General features: G+C 32.9%; 1 protein-coding gene across 2 annotated transcripts in view; it reads right to left on the minus strand.

Annotated features, from left to right (window-relative positions):
* The window catches only part of TRPM7 (transient receptor potential cation channel subfamily M member 7), a 135,513-nt gene that overhangs the window by 88,881 nt on the left and 32,654 nt on the right, over positions 1–13,978 (minus strand). Inside the window, exons 4-9 of one of the 2 annotated variants that reach the window (XM_024568092.4) lie at positions 11,215–11,413; positions 8,935–9,148; positions 5,449–5,573; positions 4,430–4,601; positions 2,453–2,627; positions 369–492 (exon numbers count right to left, since the gene is read on the minus strand). In XM_024568092.4, the coding sequence (XP_024423860.3) occupies positions 369–492; positions 2,453–2,627; positions 4,430–4,601; positions 5,449–5,573; positions 8,935–9,148; positions 11,215–11,413 (1,009 nt within the window). Of the gene's footprint in view, positions 1–368; positions 493–2,452; positions 2,628–4,429; positions 4,602–5,448; positions 5,574–8,934; positions 9,149–11,214; positions 11,441–13,978 lie in introns of those variants that run through there. The other variant, XM_053929050.1, reaches the window with a different exon arrangement.

Consider the following 13,978-nt stretch of genomic DNA (forward strand, 5'->3'; position numbering starts at 1 on the left):
ATGACTGAAATTAAGCAGTATTAATTTTTAATTTGAGCATTCAGTGTAAAATAGTTTGTTTTTTTGTTTCTAAATATATTTTAGAGAAGCCATTAATAATGCTTTAGCGGGCTTCCTTATCCCTAGACATAATCTGTTGCAGTCTGGTTATGAAACTTTTCCTAAAACAGAAGTGCAAATATATGTCTCAATACCATATAAAAACTATTATCCTTCTTCAATATCTTTCAACTTAAACAAAACAATAAATAACATCTTTACGTTTAAAAATGATTTAAAAATCTTAAAATCCAAAATAAAAACAGAAGTTTTTGTCAATTTAGAATGTACTTTGAATTAAAAGGCTTACTCTGCTAAAATCTACTTACGAGCTCCTTTCTTTTCATGCACTCCATCAATGTCTGAAATAAATGAACTGCTTCACTCTGGCCAAAGTTAAATGTTTTTTTGATAGTTGAAATAATATCAGGTTCTGCTGCATCAGGAAGATTCCTAGAGTAACAGGAAATATAACTTAATTCACTGATTTCAATTTTCATTATATGTAGATCTAATATGAAGTACAGCTGGATTGACATAATAAGACCTTTAAAGCTACTATATTAATATTAAACACTTGACCTGCATTGAAATTTTCTCCTTCATGAGGATCTCACTATAAGTCATAGGGGGAGAATGAAATGGGAATTATTTTTCTCTTTGAATTATTTTGAAATTTTTCTCCAAGGCAGGTGGTTTCAATATCAGTACTCACATTTTATAAGATATTATATAAAGAAAATTTTAAGATGTTATTGTATATAAAGCAGTATTTCACCAAGATGTCTTAAACATAAGAACATGCACATTTTAATTTTTTTCTCTATAGGTATTATATTTATATGACTCAAAAATATAATGATATAAAATACTCTAAAACATAAAAATGGCCCTGGCTGGTGTGGCTGGATTGAGCGCCAGGCTGTGAACCAAAAGGTTGCTGCTTCGATTCCCAGTCAGGGCACATCCCTGGGCTGCAGGCCAGGTTTCAAGTTGGGGGCATGTGAGAGGCAACTGATTGATGTATCTCTCCCACATTGTATGTTGATGTTTCTCTCCCTCTTGTTTTCCCTCCCTCCCCGCTCTCTAAAAATAATAAATAAAACCTGTTTTGTATTCTTGTTCAATTAGTTGTCCCCACTTCCACCCCCATTACTCTCCACCCAACCCACCTAAATAAATAAAATAGTTTTTTTTTAAGATTTTATTTACTTATTTTTAGAGATAGGGGAAGGAAGGGAGAAAGAGAGGGAAACATCAGCATCAGTGACTGGTTGCCTCTTGTGTGCCTCCTATTGGGGATCTTGCCTACAACCCAGACATGTGCCCCGAAATTGGGAATTGAACCAGTGACCCCCCCTTTAGTTCGCAGGCTTGTGCCCAATCTACTGAGCCACACCAGCCAGGGCATAAAATCTTTTAAAAAATAGTAATAATAAAATACAAAAATGTGAAATTCATAATTAAAGTCTCCTTCCTACTGTCTTCCATCTGCCCAGTTTCATCTCAACCACTTTCAAAGAACACTATTAATTTGTATAACTTTCCAGGATCCCTTTCTATATATACAAATAATTATTCCCTCTTTTTTCCTACATAAAAGGTAGCATAATATGCATGCTACTACGCATTTTCCTTCTTCTGTGTATATACTGGTAATCTTCCAAAATCTAGTACACAGATACCAACCTTACTCAGTTGCAAACTATTCCATTGTGCAGACCATAATTCATTTACCTAGTCCCTTTAATATATGTTCTACTTTGCTCCAAACTTTTACTATTATAAACAATGCCATAACAAACAAGTAGCTTTATACATAACATTATTCATATGTATACAAGTACATCTACAAAAATAATTCTCAGAAATGGAACTACTGGGTCAATAGATAATGTGCTTCTGTATGTCTGACAGATCTTGCAAAACTGTCCTCTAAGACAACTAGTATATTTTACCATATTTTGCCATATATAATGTGTATCCACGTGTTTTGGCCCGAACTTTCAGGGGAAAAAAGCTTTTAATTTTTAAATCCAATTATTTATTTATTTATATTTACATACTTGTCTTTTGTATTACAAAGGAATTTTGGAATTTATTTTTGAACATGAAATTTTATGTAACAAATAATTACAAAACACAAGAACAGACACAACATATTTCAGGTACTACCCATGCAGTGTTATTTTTCCTTCAAAAATTTGGGCAAAAGGTACACATTATACATAGCAAAATACTAACTCATTCCAATAATTGTGTCAGACAAGCTACTTCCTGAAGCCTTAGCAAGGTATATTGTATTAAAGTTCAAATTTCAGGTTCATAACATAGTGAAATGAATCTAATATCCCAAAACACCACAAGCACCTTTACATAATGTTATTAAAAATTGTTGTAATCAAACACTTACCCTCCTTCTTCTGTCTGTTTATGAATATATGCTAGTAAATCTGCAGCTCTGCCTGTTCCCTCACATACAACAACTGGCACAGGAGGACTTTCCTGAAGGTATTCTAAAACTGTGAGGATAACATTTGGCCCACCCTCAAATATAAGTGCCACCACAGGAACACCTTGACCAATTCCTAAAAAAAGTAAAAGTTTAATGAAGATATTAGGCAAAATTAGTGATTTAATATTATTTTTTACTCAATCAAAACAAAATAAAAAGCCAATATAATTTACCCCAAAACTGTGTTGACTTTATTTTCAATACTCAACATTATAATAGGCTGGCATAAATAAATACTGAATACATTACTTTTTCACTGACTCAAAGTATGTTCTAAATGACAAAATTAGGAAATCCAATATATAATTAGGCGTACATTAGAATTTATATATGTATTGAAAAGTAAAATTACTTTGTGTATTTCACTAACTGAACTCATGATAAGAAATGTAAAACATTAATTTGTTTTAGAGTTTACTTCTTAATTACTGCATCACTGAATTTCTAATATATATCTGTTTTTACTTATATTAAACTGAATATTTCTGATTTCAAACATACGGAGACATTAATATAGAAATTAATGACAGATTCAGGATTACATAAAACAAACTGATTAATAAAATCCAAGACCTCTAACAAGAGTAACAGGAATAAATTTAGTGAAGAATACCAATTTTTGTTTTTAACAATAATCTGCACAGCAGTTACAGAATTCAGAAATGTTACTGTAGGATTCTTAAACATTCCTAATTTTTAAGAGATGCTATGACTCCATCGTAATCTGAATGCACTGTCCTATAATTTTGAATTTCTATTTCACTTTGCAAAGAGCTCATCTTCTTGATATCCTAAAATTACAAAATTTCTTTTTAAAATAAAAATCTAAATGTTAAACCAAAAAGTTTGACTATGGTTGAAAAAGAAGACCAGTATCAAGAATTCCAACTTTTAAGATACAACTACCAAAGAGTGATACCTACTTATGTTATAAACTTTAAGCAAGGTGATTCTTACTTTGCGATAAAGCAGTTTTTCCTCTGTTATTTTTATCTTGAATTTCAAAGCCATACATTAGAATATATCACACATTAAGATTATTTCTGAATTTGTTGGGCTGCAGTAGGATTACGATAGCAACAGAGCTTCCATTGAACTTTTGTGGTTTTGGCCTCAATATCTGAGTACCCTATTTGGCCTCAGACTTCTTTTCCTAGGTCACCTTATTTCATCTAAAGTCAGTCATTCTTGGTTGTTTCGTATGTTATCTTGCTACAAAATATTGGGCTGGCCAAAAATTTATTTGGGTTTCTTCCGTAGGTTGGCTCTAGTAGCACTTAGTTGTCTTTAACTTCATTCAAAACAATTTTGCTAGATTGGATTGTGACAGCTGTCATATCAGCATTCATTTTAAAAAAGATTTATCAAAATTGATGAATTGTTGTGTAGCCATTTTAAATATTGAAGATAGAAGAAGATATGCAACAAATTCAGCCTATTATGCTTTATTTCAAGAAAGGTAAAAATGCAACTGAAATGCAAAAAAAGAAAAAGATTCATGCAGTGTACCCAGACAGTGCTGTGACAGATCAAACTTGTTAAAGTGGTTTGCAAAGTTTTGGGCTGGAGATTTCTCACTGGATGATGCTTTTAGGTCTGGTAGAGCAGTTGAAGATGATAGCAATCAAATCAAGACACTAATTGAGAATAATTAACATTATATCACATGGAAGATAGTCAACATACTCAAAATATCTAAATCAAAGTTACTGGTGAAAATGAAAAATGTGTCTTTTATTTTATGAGAAAACCATATGGTGTTTGGCCAACCCAATAAAATGAGCACTTCAAAGACCATTCTGTCTTTTAAGAATGTTGCTGGCCAGTAATAGAGTTCAGAAAATTTCAACAATGTGAATTTATAAATTCCCTTACTAGCATGAATTCTTTGCTGATTAATAGTTTTTTCAAGTTCTCTTCTCAGTCTGACTTCTGCCCCATACTTTCCAACAGTGCCATCATCCACCAATATGAAATGGGAATGTAGATTATTCAGAACATTCAATTTGCTCAGAGGATTCAGTAAGGTTTGGTAAGGAGCAACCACCTAAACAATATCAAATATACGAGTTAGTGGGAAGGATTCAGTGTAATACGATGTAATATAAAAATGAACTTTGAAAATAATCTGTAAAACAAAGTAAGAGGTAAAATTCCATTTACCTATGCCAACAAATAAAAAATGTCAAAGGATATATCAAAACCACAAGCATTTAAGCAGCTGAAGATTAACCAGTAATTGGTTGAATGATACAATTATATTTTGACTTCCACTGCAGAATATATAGTATTTCATTATCACAGGCAAGGAAGAAGCAGCAAGTAAGTAAATAATGTGAAGAAACAATTAGGTTATTGGTGAATAAAAAGCAATACATAAAGGACACTAAATAAAAGCAATCAAATGTCATATTGCTATTTTTCTAGCCATAAGCTGAATCTTTAAAAATAAAATTAGAAATTTAATTGCACTTAAAAGTAATCATTATAATTTAGTAACTCCTTTTTAATAGTCTCTGGATAAATACAATCAATTCATGTCTTTAACCTATTCAAATAAACATTAGCATTTGATTAGTACTCTTAGTGGCAATAAAATTAATTCCTAATGTCATGAAGTCATTAAAAATTTAATTTACAAAGACTGGCATGATACGGAAAAGGTGAAATAATTAAACAAAAAGGCAGACCAAAGTGTACTAACACCACAGTGTCAATTATTTGTATCCACGAATGCATTTTCAAAAGGATCAGAAGACCTCAGAAAAACATTTTTAAAGGTAATTTGAAAAGTATGCTATGTTCATAAATATTTTAAGTTGACTCATAAGATCCTTGCTTTAATTTTGTTTATGCATAAGTTCAAATACAAGAAATTTAAAAATCATTCTTACATCTCTCCCAACAAGATCATTTCTGTTTTCAATCACTCCCCATGGAGCTATTCCAATAGTGCAAATCTTTCGAGATGATCTGGAAGCATGTTCTTTGAGGGCATCACCAACATGTTTCGCCACACCTATTCACACAAAATTTAATTCCTTTTATTTGAAAGTCTTCACTGTGTTCAGAACAACTGTGTGCTTCATCTGTAACACTACAACTTGTGATATTTTTCTTTACACATACAAGGTAAGAGGCAACAAGGCCAAAAGACAAACTCAGAAAGAGAACACAGGGACCAAAAAGAAAAAACAACCCACAATATCAGATCACTACAACTGCATGAAACACACGTAAAACTAACTTTTACCATGTTGTGCTTAGTTCTCTCTTAGAATCCTAATGTAAGTAACTATAGCTTTTGTTATTGCTCTACACACCATCTTAAAAAATGAAAAGTATAGCTCTGGATTAGAAACAACACAGACACACACCAAATAACTAAAAAAGTTGTCCAACTGAATCAAAATCTGAGAGAATAGTAGAAAAGACAATTCAAAAGAGCACATAACTCTTCACTATCACTTGTTATGAGCTGAAATTACATCCTCTCCAAAATTCCCATGTTGAAATCCTAACCCCAGTACCTGAGAATATGACTGTATTAGGAAATAGGTCCTTTGAAGAGGTTATCACATTAAAATGAGGTGGTTAGGGTCAGCTCAAATCCAACCTGACTGGTGTCCATATAAGAAGAAACTGACCACAAAGAGACACCAGGATGCACATGCACAGAGGAAAGGCCACAAGACGTAGTGAGAAGATGACCATCTAAAAGCCAAGGAGAGAGGCCTCAGAATGAACCTGCTAACATCTTAATCTTGGACCTACAAAACTATCAGAAAATAAATTTCTTTTGTTCAAGCTACCCTAATCTGGGGTATTTTGTAACAGCAGCCCTAGTAAACAAGCACACTGCTCAATATGATTTTTATAATGCATTATATATCATTCCTCACCTGCATATGGAAGTGGCATCTTAAATAATCTTCCAATTGCTATTGTGGCTGTTTACAGTCTACTTTCCAAGCATTATCCAAGTTATCTTTGCTCTTATCAACTCTGCTTAATACCATCCCCCTTCTCATTTACAGAAAAAGCCAAAGTGCTTAAAATGGAATACAAGGCCTTAAAGATCTGCCCATTGCCCCTGCTATTCACCCCATGCTAGCCACCATCAAACACCCATAATTTTCTGACCTTCTTATCTGGCAATTCTTGTTCATTCCATTCTAACTACACTGGACCCTTGTTACTATTCTCCCAGCACAGTAGCTGTTTCTTCTTTAAATGCTCTTCCCCTTATTATTCTTACCTTGCTCCTTCATTTCCTACCATCTCTATTCAAATGTCACTTTATCAGTGAAACCCTGTCCACCTCCCCTACCATCTCTCCTCTCTATCTTTCATGTGTCTAACACATACATTTTTAACGAGTCCAACTTAAGTTTTATCTATTTTTCAATTATAGTTCACATTTAGTATTATTTTGTGTTAGTTTCAGATGTAGAACACAGTGGTTAGACAATCATATACTTTATAAAGTGCTCCCCCTGAGATTTCCAGTACCTACCTGGCACCATGCATAGTATTACAACATTATTGACTATGCTGTACTTCACATCCCCATAACTATTTTGCAACTACCCATCTGTACTTCTCAGCCCCTTCACCTTTTTCACCCAGTCCCCCAACCCCTCTCCCCTCTGGCAACCATCAGTCTGTTCTCTGTATCTGTGAGTCTGTTTCCTTCGTTTATATTGTCCTTTACATTCCACATACAAGTGAAATCATATGGTATTTGTCATTCTCTGACGGACTCATTTCACTTAGCGTAATACATGCTGTTGCAAATGGTAAGATTCCATTCTTTTTTATGGCTGAGTAATATTTCATTGTATATACATCTGCTTTATCCACTTGTCCACTGATGGGTACTTGGGTTGCTCTGTGTCTTGGCTATGGAAAATAACACTGCAGTGAACAGAAGGGTGCACATATTCCTTAGCATCAGTGTTTTGGGTTTCTTTGGATATATACCTAGAAATGGAATTGCTGGGTCATAAGGCAGTTGCATCTTTAATTTTTTGAGGGCTGTCCACAAGTTTTCCATAGTGGCCGCACCAGTCTGCCCTCCCACCAACAGCACACTAGGGTTCACTTTTCTCCACATCCTTGTCAGCTCTTGTTGTTTGTGGATTTATTGATGATGGCCATTCTGACAGGTGTGAGGTGGTATCTCACTGTGGTTTTATTTTGCATTTCTCTGATGATTAGTGACATTGAGCATCTTTTCATATGTCTATTGGCCATCTGTATGTCCTCTTGGAGAAGTGTCTATTCAGGTCCTCTGCCCATGTTTAACTGGATTGTTTTATTCTTGTGTTGAGCTGTCTGAGTTTTCTATAAATTTTGGATATTAACCCCTTATCAGATATATCATTGCTGAGTATCTTCTCCTATTCAGTGGGTTGTCTTTTTGTTTTGTTGATGGCTTCCTTTGCTATGCAAAAACCTTTTAGTTTCTTGTAGCCCCATTTGTTTATTTTTTCTTTAGTTTCCCTTGCCCAAGCAGGTACATCAGAAAATAGTATTACTCAGAGAAACTAACATATTATATATTAGTTATCTGTTGTTTGCATCTCCCCTAACAGAATGTAAGCTTGACAAAGGTTAAGTATTTTATCTGTTTTGTGGAATGATATATTTTCAGCAGCCAGAAGAATGCTAAACACACAATGAGGTACAAAAAACAGTTATTGGTAATAAATTAGATATTTGCAAGCTAATTTAAGTATTGTTTTATTTTGGGTATTAAAATTAATTTGCTTTCCTTACATATACCTGTATATGGTATGTGATAGGGAAGACTTAGAATGAAAGATTATAGTACATTAAAAATTAATTTTGAAAGCTACTTCTTACTGCTGCCCAGGCAATTGGCTCCTTTCTTGTATCATTTTACCAATGGCCAGAAAGTGACATGAATAATATTGTATTTGCTCTACAGTAGGGGTCAGCAAACTTTTTTGAAAAGGGCCAAATAGTGTTTTATGCTTTGCAGGACATACAGTCTATTACAGCTATTCACCTCTGCTATTACAGCACAAAAGTAGCCATTGATAATACAAAATCAAATGAATATGGCTGTGTTCCAATAAACCTTTATTTACAAAAACAAGGAGTAGATTGGATTTGGTCCATGGACCATAGTTTGCCAACCTCTGCTCTAAAGTATATTGTTTTTTTAAAAGACTAAATGGAAACCAACTATTTTTATAGCTACTATTTATATCTAGGAGCTATAGATTATTTAACAGAAAAACTGAATATATTTATATTCAATGCTGACTGTTCAAATATCTGGTTCAAATATCTAATAAATATTATGAAACATTTACAAGCACATAAAATAATTGGGATGATCATTACAGTACCTGTGTTTACTCCTCCAGTTAAAATCCAGGCTCCGGTTGTAACTGCAGCTTTAATAAGACCTTTTACAAGCAATTGCTTGATTCGTGGATGAAGCTCGAATTTCTGCATGCCCCCATGTACAGAGATAACAAGTTTGGGTAATTCCATTTGCCATTCTTTAAGCAAAAGTTGCAGAATGACTTCAGTTTTGGTGTCATATGATAGTCTGACATACTAAAAAGATTTTTTAAAAGGACAAAATAATCAAATTATATACATAGGTTTCATAACACAATGTCATACAACTTTAGAAAACTTTTATTTGAATCAAATTATTATAAAATAGATTTCATAGGCTACTTTTAATATATTTTCACTTCTAGGAATAAGCAAGAACAAATGATTTTAAAGTTGGAAAATCATTTTGTAAGAGCTATAGAACTAGTGGCACTCTAATTTTTAAACTTCAAGAGTAAGACGTAACTGTGTTACTCTTGCTGTATATATAAACTCAATTACCATTCATCCAATTTACAAATTTAATCACAGTATTTTTTAGCTTGTTTAACTATGAGTATGCAGTGAATGAGAGGTATTAAGGCTAGCTACAATGATGGGAAAAAAAGAAAGAAGAACAAAGAAAAAAATGGAAGTTTCTACAACTCTTGCTATTAAGCATATACTGAATTATCTGTTTGAAAGTTTTGTCAATGATCTAGTCCATTTATAGAATTATGACTATGCAATAAAAAAACAAAAATATTTTTAATATAAATGACGGTTTCCCTCATTGGAATTATAGATTTGATCCACAAAGAACTGAAAATAGTAAGTTAATTTTACTCAATTATTTCAAGGTGCTCAGATGGATTCATCAGTTTAATTTTTGAAAAATCATTCTATAGAAAATAAACTATCACATCTATGGAATGACTTACTCTGGTTTAAAAGATTTTTTAAAATTTTATTTCTGTTAAGTGCCATCACATATCTTATTCGCTATGACCACTCTAATTCATTCACTTGTCTAGTGCACCTATATGATTTAGCTCATGTGAAATCTGAAATATTCAGATGTTGGAAGAAACACTTTTAATCATCTCTAAGAAGATTCTTTACATAACAACATATTGCCCATTCCTTTGCAAAGATCAAACACCAATGAAAAGAAATATCCCAAATTATCAGAATCCTTCAACAGAAGGCTCCAGGGTCCCTTAAGAATGCTCTGCAATAAGATTTGTTCTATACTCTTTCTGTATTAGTTTAGTTTAACTCATTATTATACTTGTGTACATACAATAATGTTTGGAAAATAGTCTAAATTTAAAACATGTTTTCTGTTAACATACATATATCATGTTACATATAAATTTAAAACATACATATATGTTTTACATATAACACACACACACTGTCAGGAATCAATGAGGAATTCCACTTCCAAAAATGATGAACTAGGTTGCTTTGAACTATCTCTACCCTTGGGCACTAGAGTCACTAAAAAATAAATAACATCCGTTTTGAGGCATCAGAGAGCTACCACAGCTGTGAGAGCTTGTGGAATAAGGAAGGGTCCATGAGAATTTGAAAACTTAAAGATGGGTCCACCATTTAGCACTCTTTTCCCATCAAGACAAGGAGGCAGGCAGAACAATGTAAAGAGTAAAATGTTGTTAAATCTAAATTTAAAACAATTATGTCTTGGGGGTTAAAAATACACAAAAAAATAAAATTCATACCAACAAAAGCACGTAAGCCATAAGGGAAATAAATGCCGTTACAAGTATTCTAAAGGTCCTTGCACTGCCAGAAAGTAGTAAAAGTACTGGCTTATAATAGCAAGTTAAGATTTAAAAAATAGAAAAACAATATATAAATAGCATGGTAATGAGGAAGGAGAAAAATAATAAAAAAATACTTAATCCAAAAGACACAAGAAAAAAAAAGGGAACAAAGAAAAAGTGATATAGTAGACAACCAAATTTTTGAAAAGAAACCCTTAAACATAGGAAAGGTTAAAAGTAAAAGAAACGAAAAAAAAATTGCTATACTTATAGATTACTGAAAAAACAAACAAAAATGACAAGAGACAGAAGACATTTTATAACGATAAAAGTTTCAAGTCACCAAGATGTAACAATTCTATACTTGTATTCACCTCTATAAAGAACTAAAAATACATAAAGGAATGGTTGAGACTGATTTTCTGACATAGCATTACATTAACTGCCAGATAGTAAGTGCGTATTATTTAGATAATAAGATGAATGAAGTAAAAAATCAACTATGTCACATACCTTAGATCTGTAGGAATGAGAACCCCCTTGAAAATTTATGACTCCATAAGCATCCGTTGGGCTCTGTTCCGTATGCTTTTCCACAGACCATTCCTCTAATGCCTGATTGAAGTGCTCACCCAATTTCACATCCGAGTATTTCATGGCAAGACTTGCAGTAAAACAAGCATGTTGCTTGACCAAGCGACCACAAAAACACCTAATAAAAAACAGTAAAATTTTAAGAAGATTTTCAAAAAACTAGTCAATAAAATACTAAATTAAAATGAATGAACCAATCAACAGTATAAAGATAATCTGACCTTTGATTTTAGGATAGCTAAATTAATACCTTCATTATAGCACTGAAATAGTATAAATACATTAGTATATGATGATGTAGCATTCTAAATTTAGTGAGCGTCTACGAAATGTAGTATAGCCATATAACAGGCTAATATAATAAACAAACCACTAATAGGCACAACAATATGGATAAATCCCAACATCATCAAGCCAAATGAAAAAGCTGGATGCCACCAAAACATGCGTATTTATATGATTCCATGTATACAGAATTGAAGAAAATGCAAATTAATCTATATACCGACTACAGTGGTGGTCTAGGGCCAGGGCAGAAAGAGGGTTTCATTCTATCTAGAAGCACTAACTGGACCATTATTTAGAAAGTAGGAACCCACTGGGCAGTCTCACTGGTTTGATAAAAAAATCAATCTGACTATGTAGAAGCCAAGGGAGCCAGAGTTTGGGGCAGAAAACAAAAAGAGGAGAGAGCTACACAGAACGAGCTCCAGATATATGCAGAGGGTCTCCTTAAGCATCAGCAAGAATAAACTACCCAAGGATTTGTTAAGAGTTGCTAGACAGCAGTAGGCCAAATAATTCCTCAAGTTCATCAGGGCAGGCAACAGTTTGTGTTCCTGCCAGCCAGAATGAAGAGATCTCATAAGACAGAAGGCCTCTAATAGGGTCCTCAGAAGAGTAATGCCTAATCAGAAAGGCTAAATAAGACCTAGACTGCATGCGCCCTGACAAAGATTAAGAGCAAGACTTGACAGAACCAAACTAATCCAAAGTAACTTAATTGAATGCTAAAGTAAGCCCAAAACTCCCTAATGAAATACAACAGAACTCAGCACCCAAAACATAAAATTCACAGTTTACAACAGCTATCAGAAATTACTGGGCATGCATAAAAGCAGAAGAACGTAAGAAAATATCACTAATGAAGACCTAGAAATTGTATAGAGATAGTAAAATTAGAAAAAAGGGCACTAAAACTACTGTTATGAATAAGTTCAAACTATTAAGAATATGTTTGGGAAGGTAGAGGGAAACATGAACAAAATGAGGGAGGAACTGGAAAAGTTTTTTTTGTTTTTTGTTTAAAAAGCCCAACCAGGACATCTAAAGATAATACAATAGCTGCAATGAAAATATCATAGGGTGGGATGTATAACATACTAAGACACCACAAAAAAAAACCCAAAACAGTAAACTTGAGGACACAGCCATAGAATCTGTCCAAAGTGGAAACACTGAAGAGAAAATACTAGGGGAACAAAAGGAATAAGAACATTAGTGCCCTGTGGGATAATTTCAAGTAGCTCAATACACACATAATTCAAGTCCCAGAAAGGAGGGAGTGGAAATAAACATTTGAAAACTATTTGACTAACAAATCTGAGCAGTTCAATAAGAAATAAGCAAAATGAGCTTGAGGAAATCACACTAGTGCACTGCTAAAAGCCAGTGATAAACAGAAAATCTTAAAAGCAGCCAAAGTACAATTGTCACATTACATACAGAAAGACAAAGTATGACAGTAGGTATCTTATCAAAAAATGTGAAAGTCAAAAGGCTACTGTTACATCTTTTAAGTACTAAAAGGAAAAAAACTATAAAATTAGAATCCTATAAAACTTGAACAAAACTATGAGCCAACCTAGTGATTTAAAGAAGTTTGCAGAACACTCTACGTGACAACAAAATAAAATCTCTACTCGAGTACACAGGAAGTATTCAAGACAAGATTGGCCACATTCTGAGTCTCAATAAACTAAAAAGGATGGAAATCAAAGTATGTTCTTAGACAACAATGAAATTAAACTAGAAACCAATAAAAAACATATTTAGAAAATCCTAAGTATTTAAAAATTAAATGACACATTTTTAATTAACTCATGGATAAAAGAAAGTAACAAAGGAAATTAGAAACTAGAACAAAATGACAATAAACTAATTCAAAACACATGGGATACAGAGAGTATTTGGGGATAAGTGGTAATAAAAAATGCAATAAAAATTAAAATAAAAAATGTGACATGCAACTGTACAGTGTTTAGAATAAAAATTTCAGTGGGTAGTTATATATATTTTATAGTATAAAAATACAGGATAAAAATTTATAGTATATAGTTTAAATCAGAAAAGACCTGCAGGCAATACTAACGTTCTACCTAAAAACTAAAAAAAGCAAATGAAACCCAAAGTAAGCAGATAGAAATAAAGAGAACACAATGAAACAGAAAACAGAACAATGAAGAAAAATCAATTTTGAAAAAAGCTTGCTCATTGAAAAAACCAACATAATTCAACATCCATTCATCATTAACTTTCAGCAAAGTAGAAAAGGAAGGAACTTCCTCAATACAGGTATCACCATTCTCATTAAATCTTAGCCATGAATACCAATATATTCTGAGTCTTTTGAGTTCCTCTAGCTAATTACCAAACCTAGGGGTTATCTTGGGGACTCCTAACA

The sequence above is a fragment of the Desmodus rotundus genome, chromosome 7 (genome assembly GCF_022682495.2).
Source record: "Desmodus rotundus isolate HL8 chromosome 7, HLdesRot8A.1, whole genome shotgun sequence".
NCBI classification, from domain to species: domain Eukaryota; kingdom Metazoa; phylum Chordata; class Mammalia; order Chiroptera; family Phyllostomidae; genus Desmodus; species Desmodus rotundus.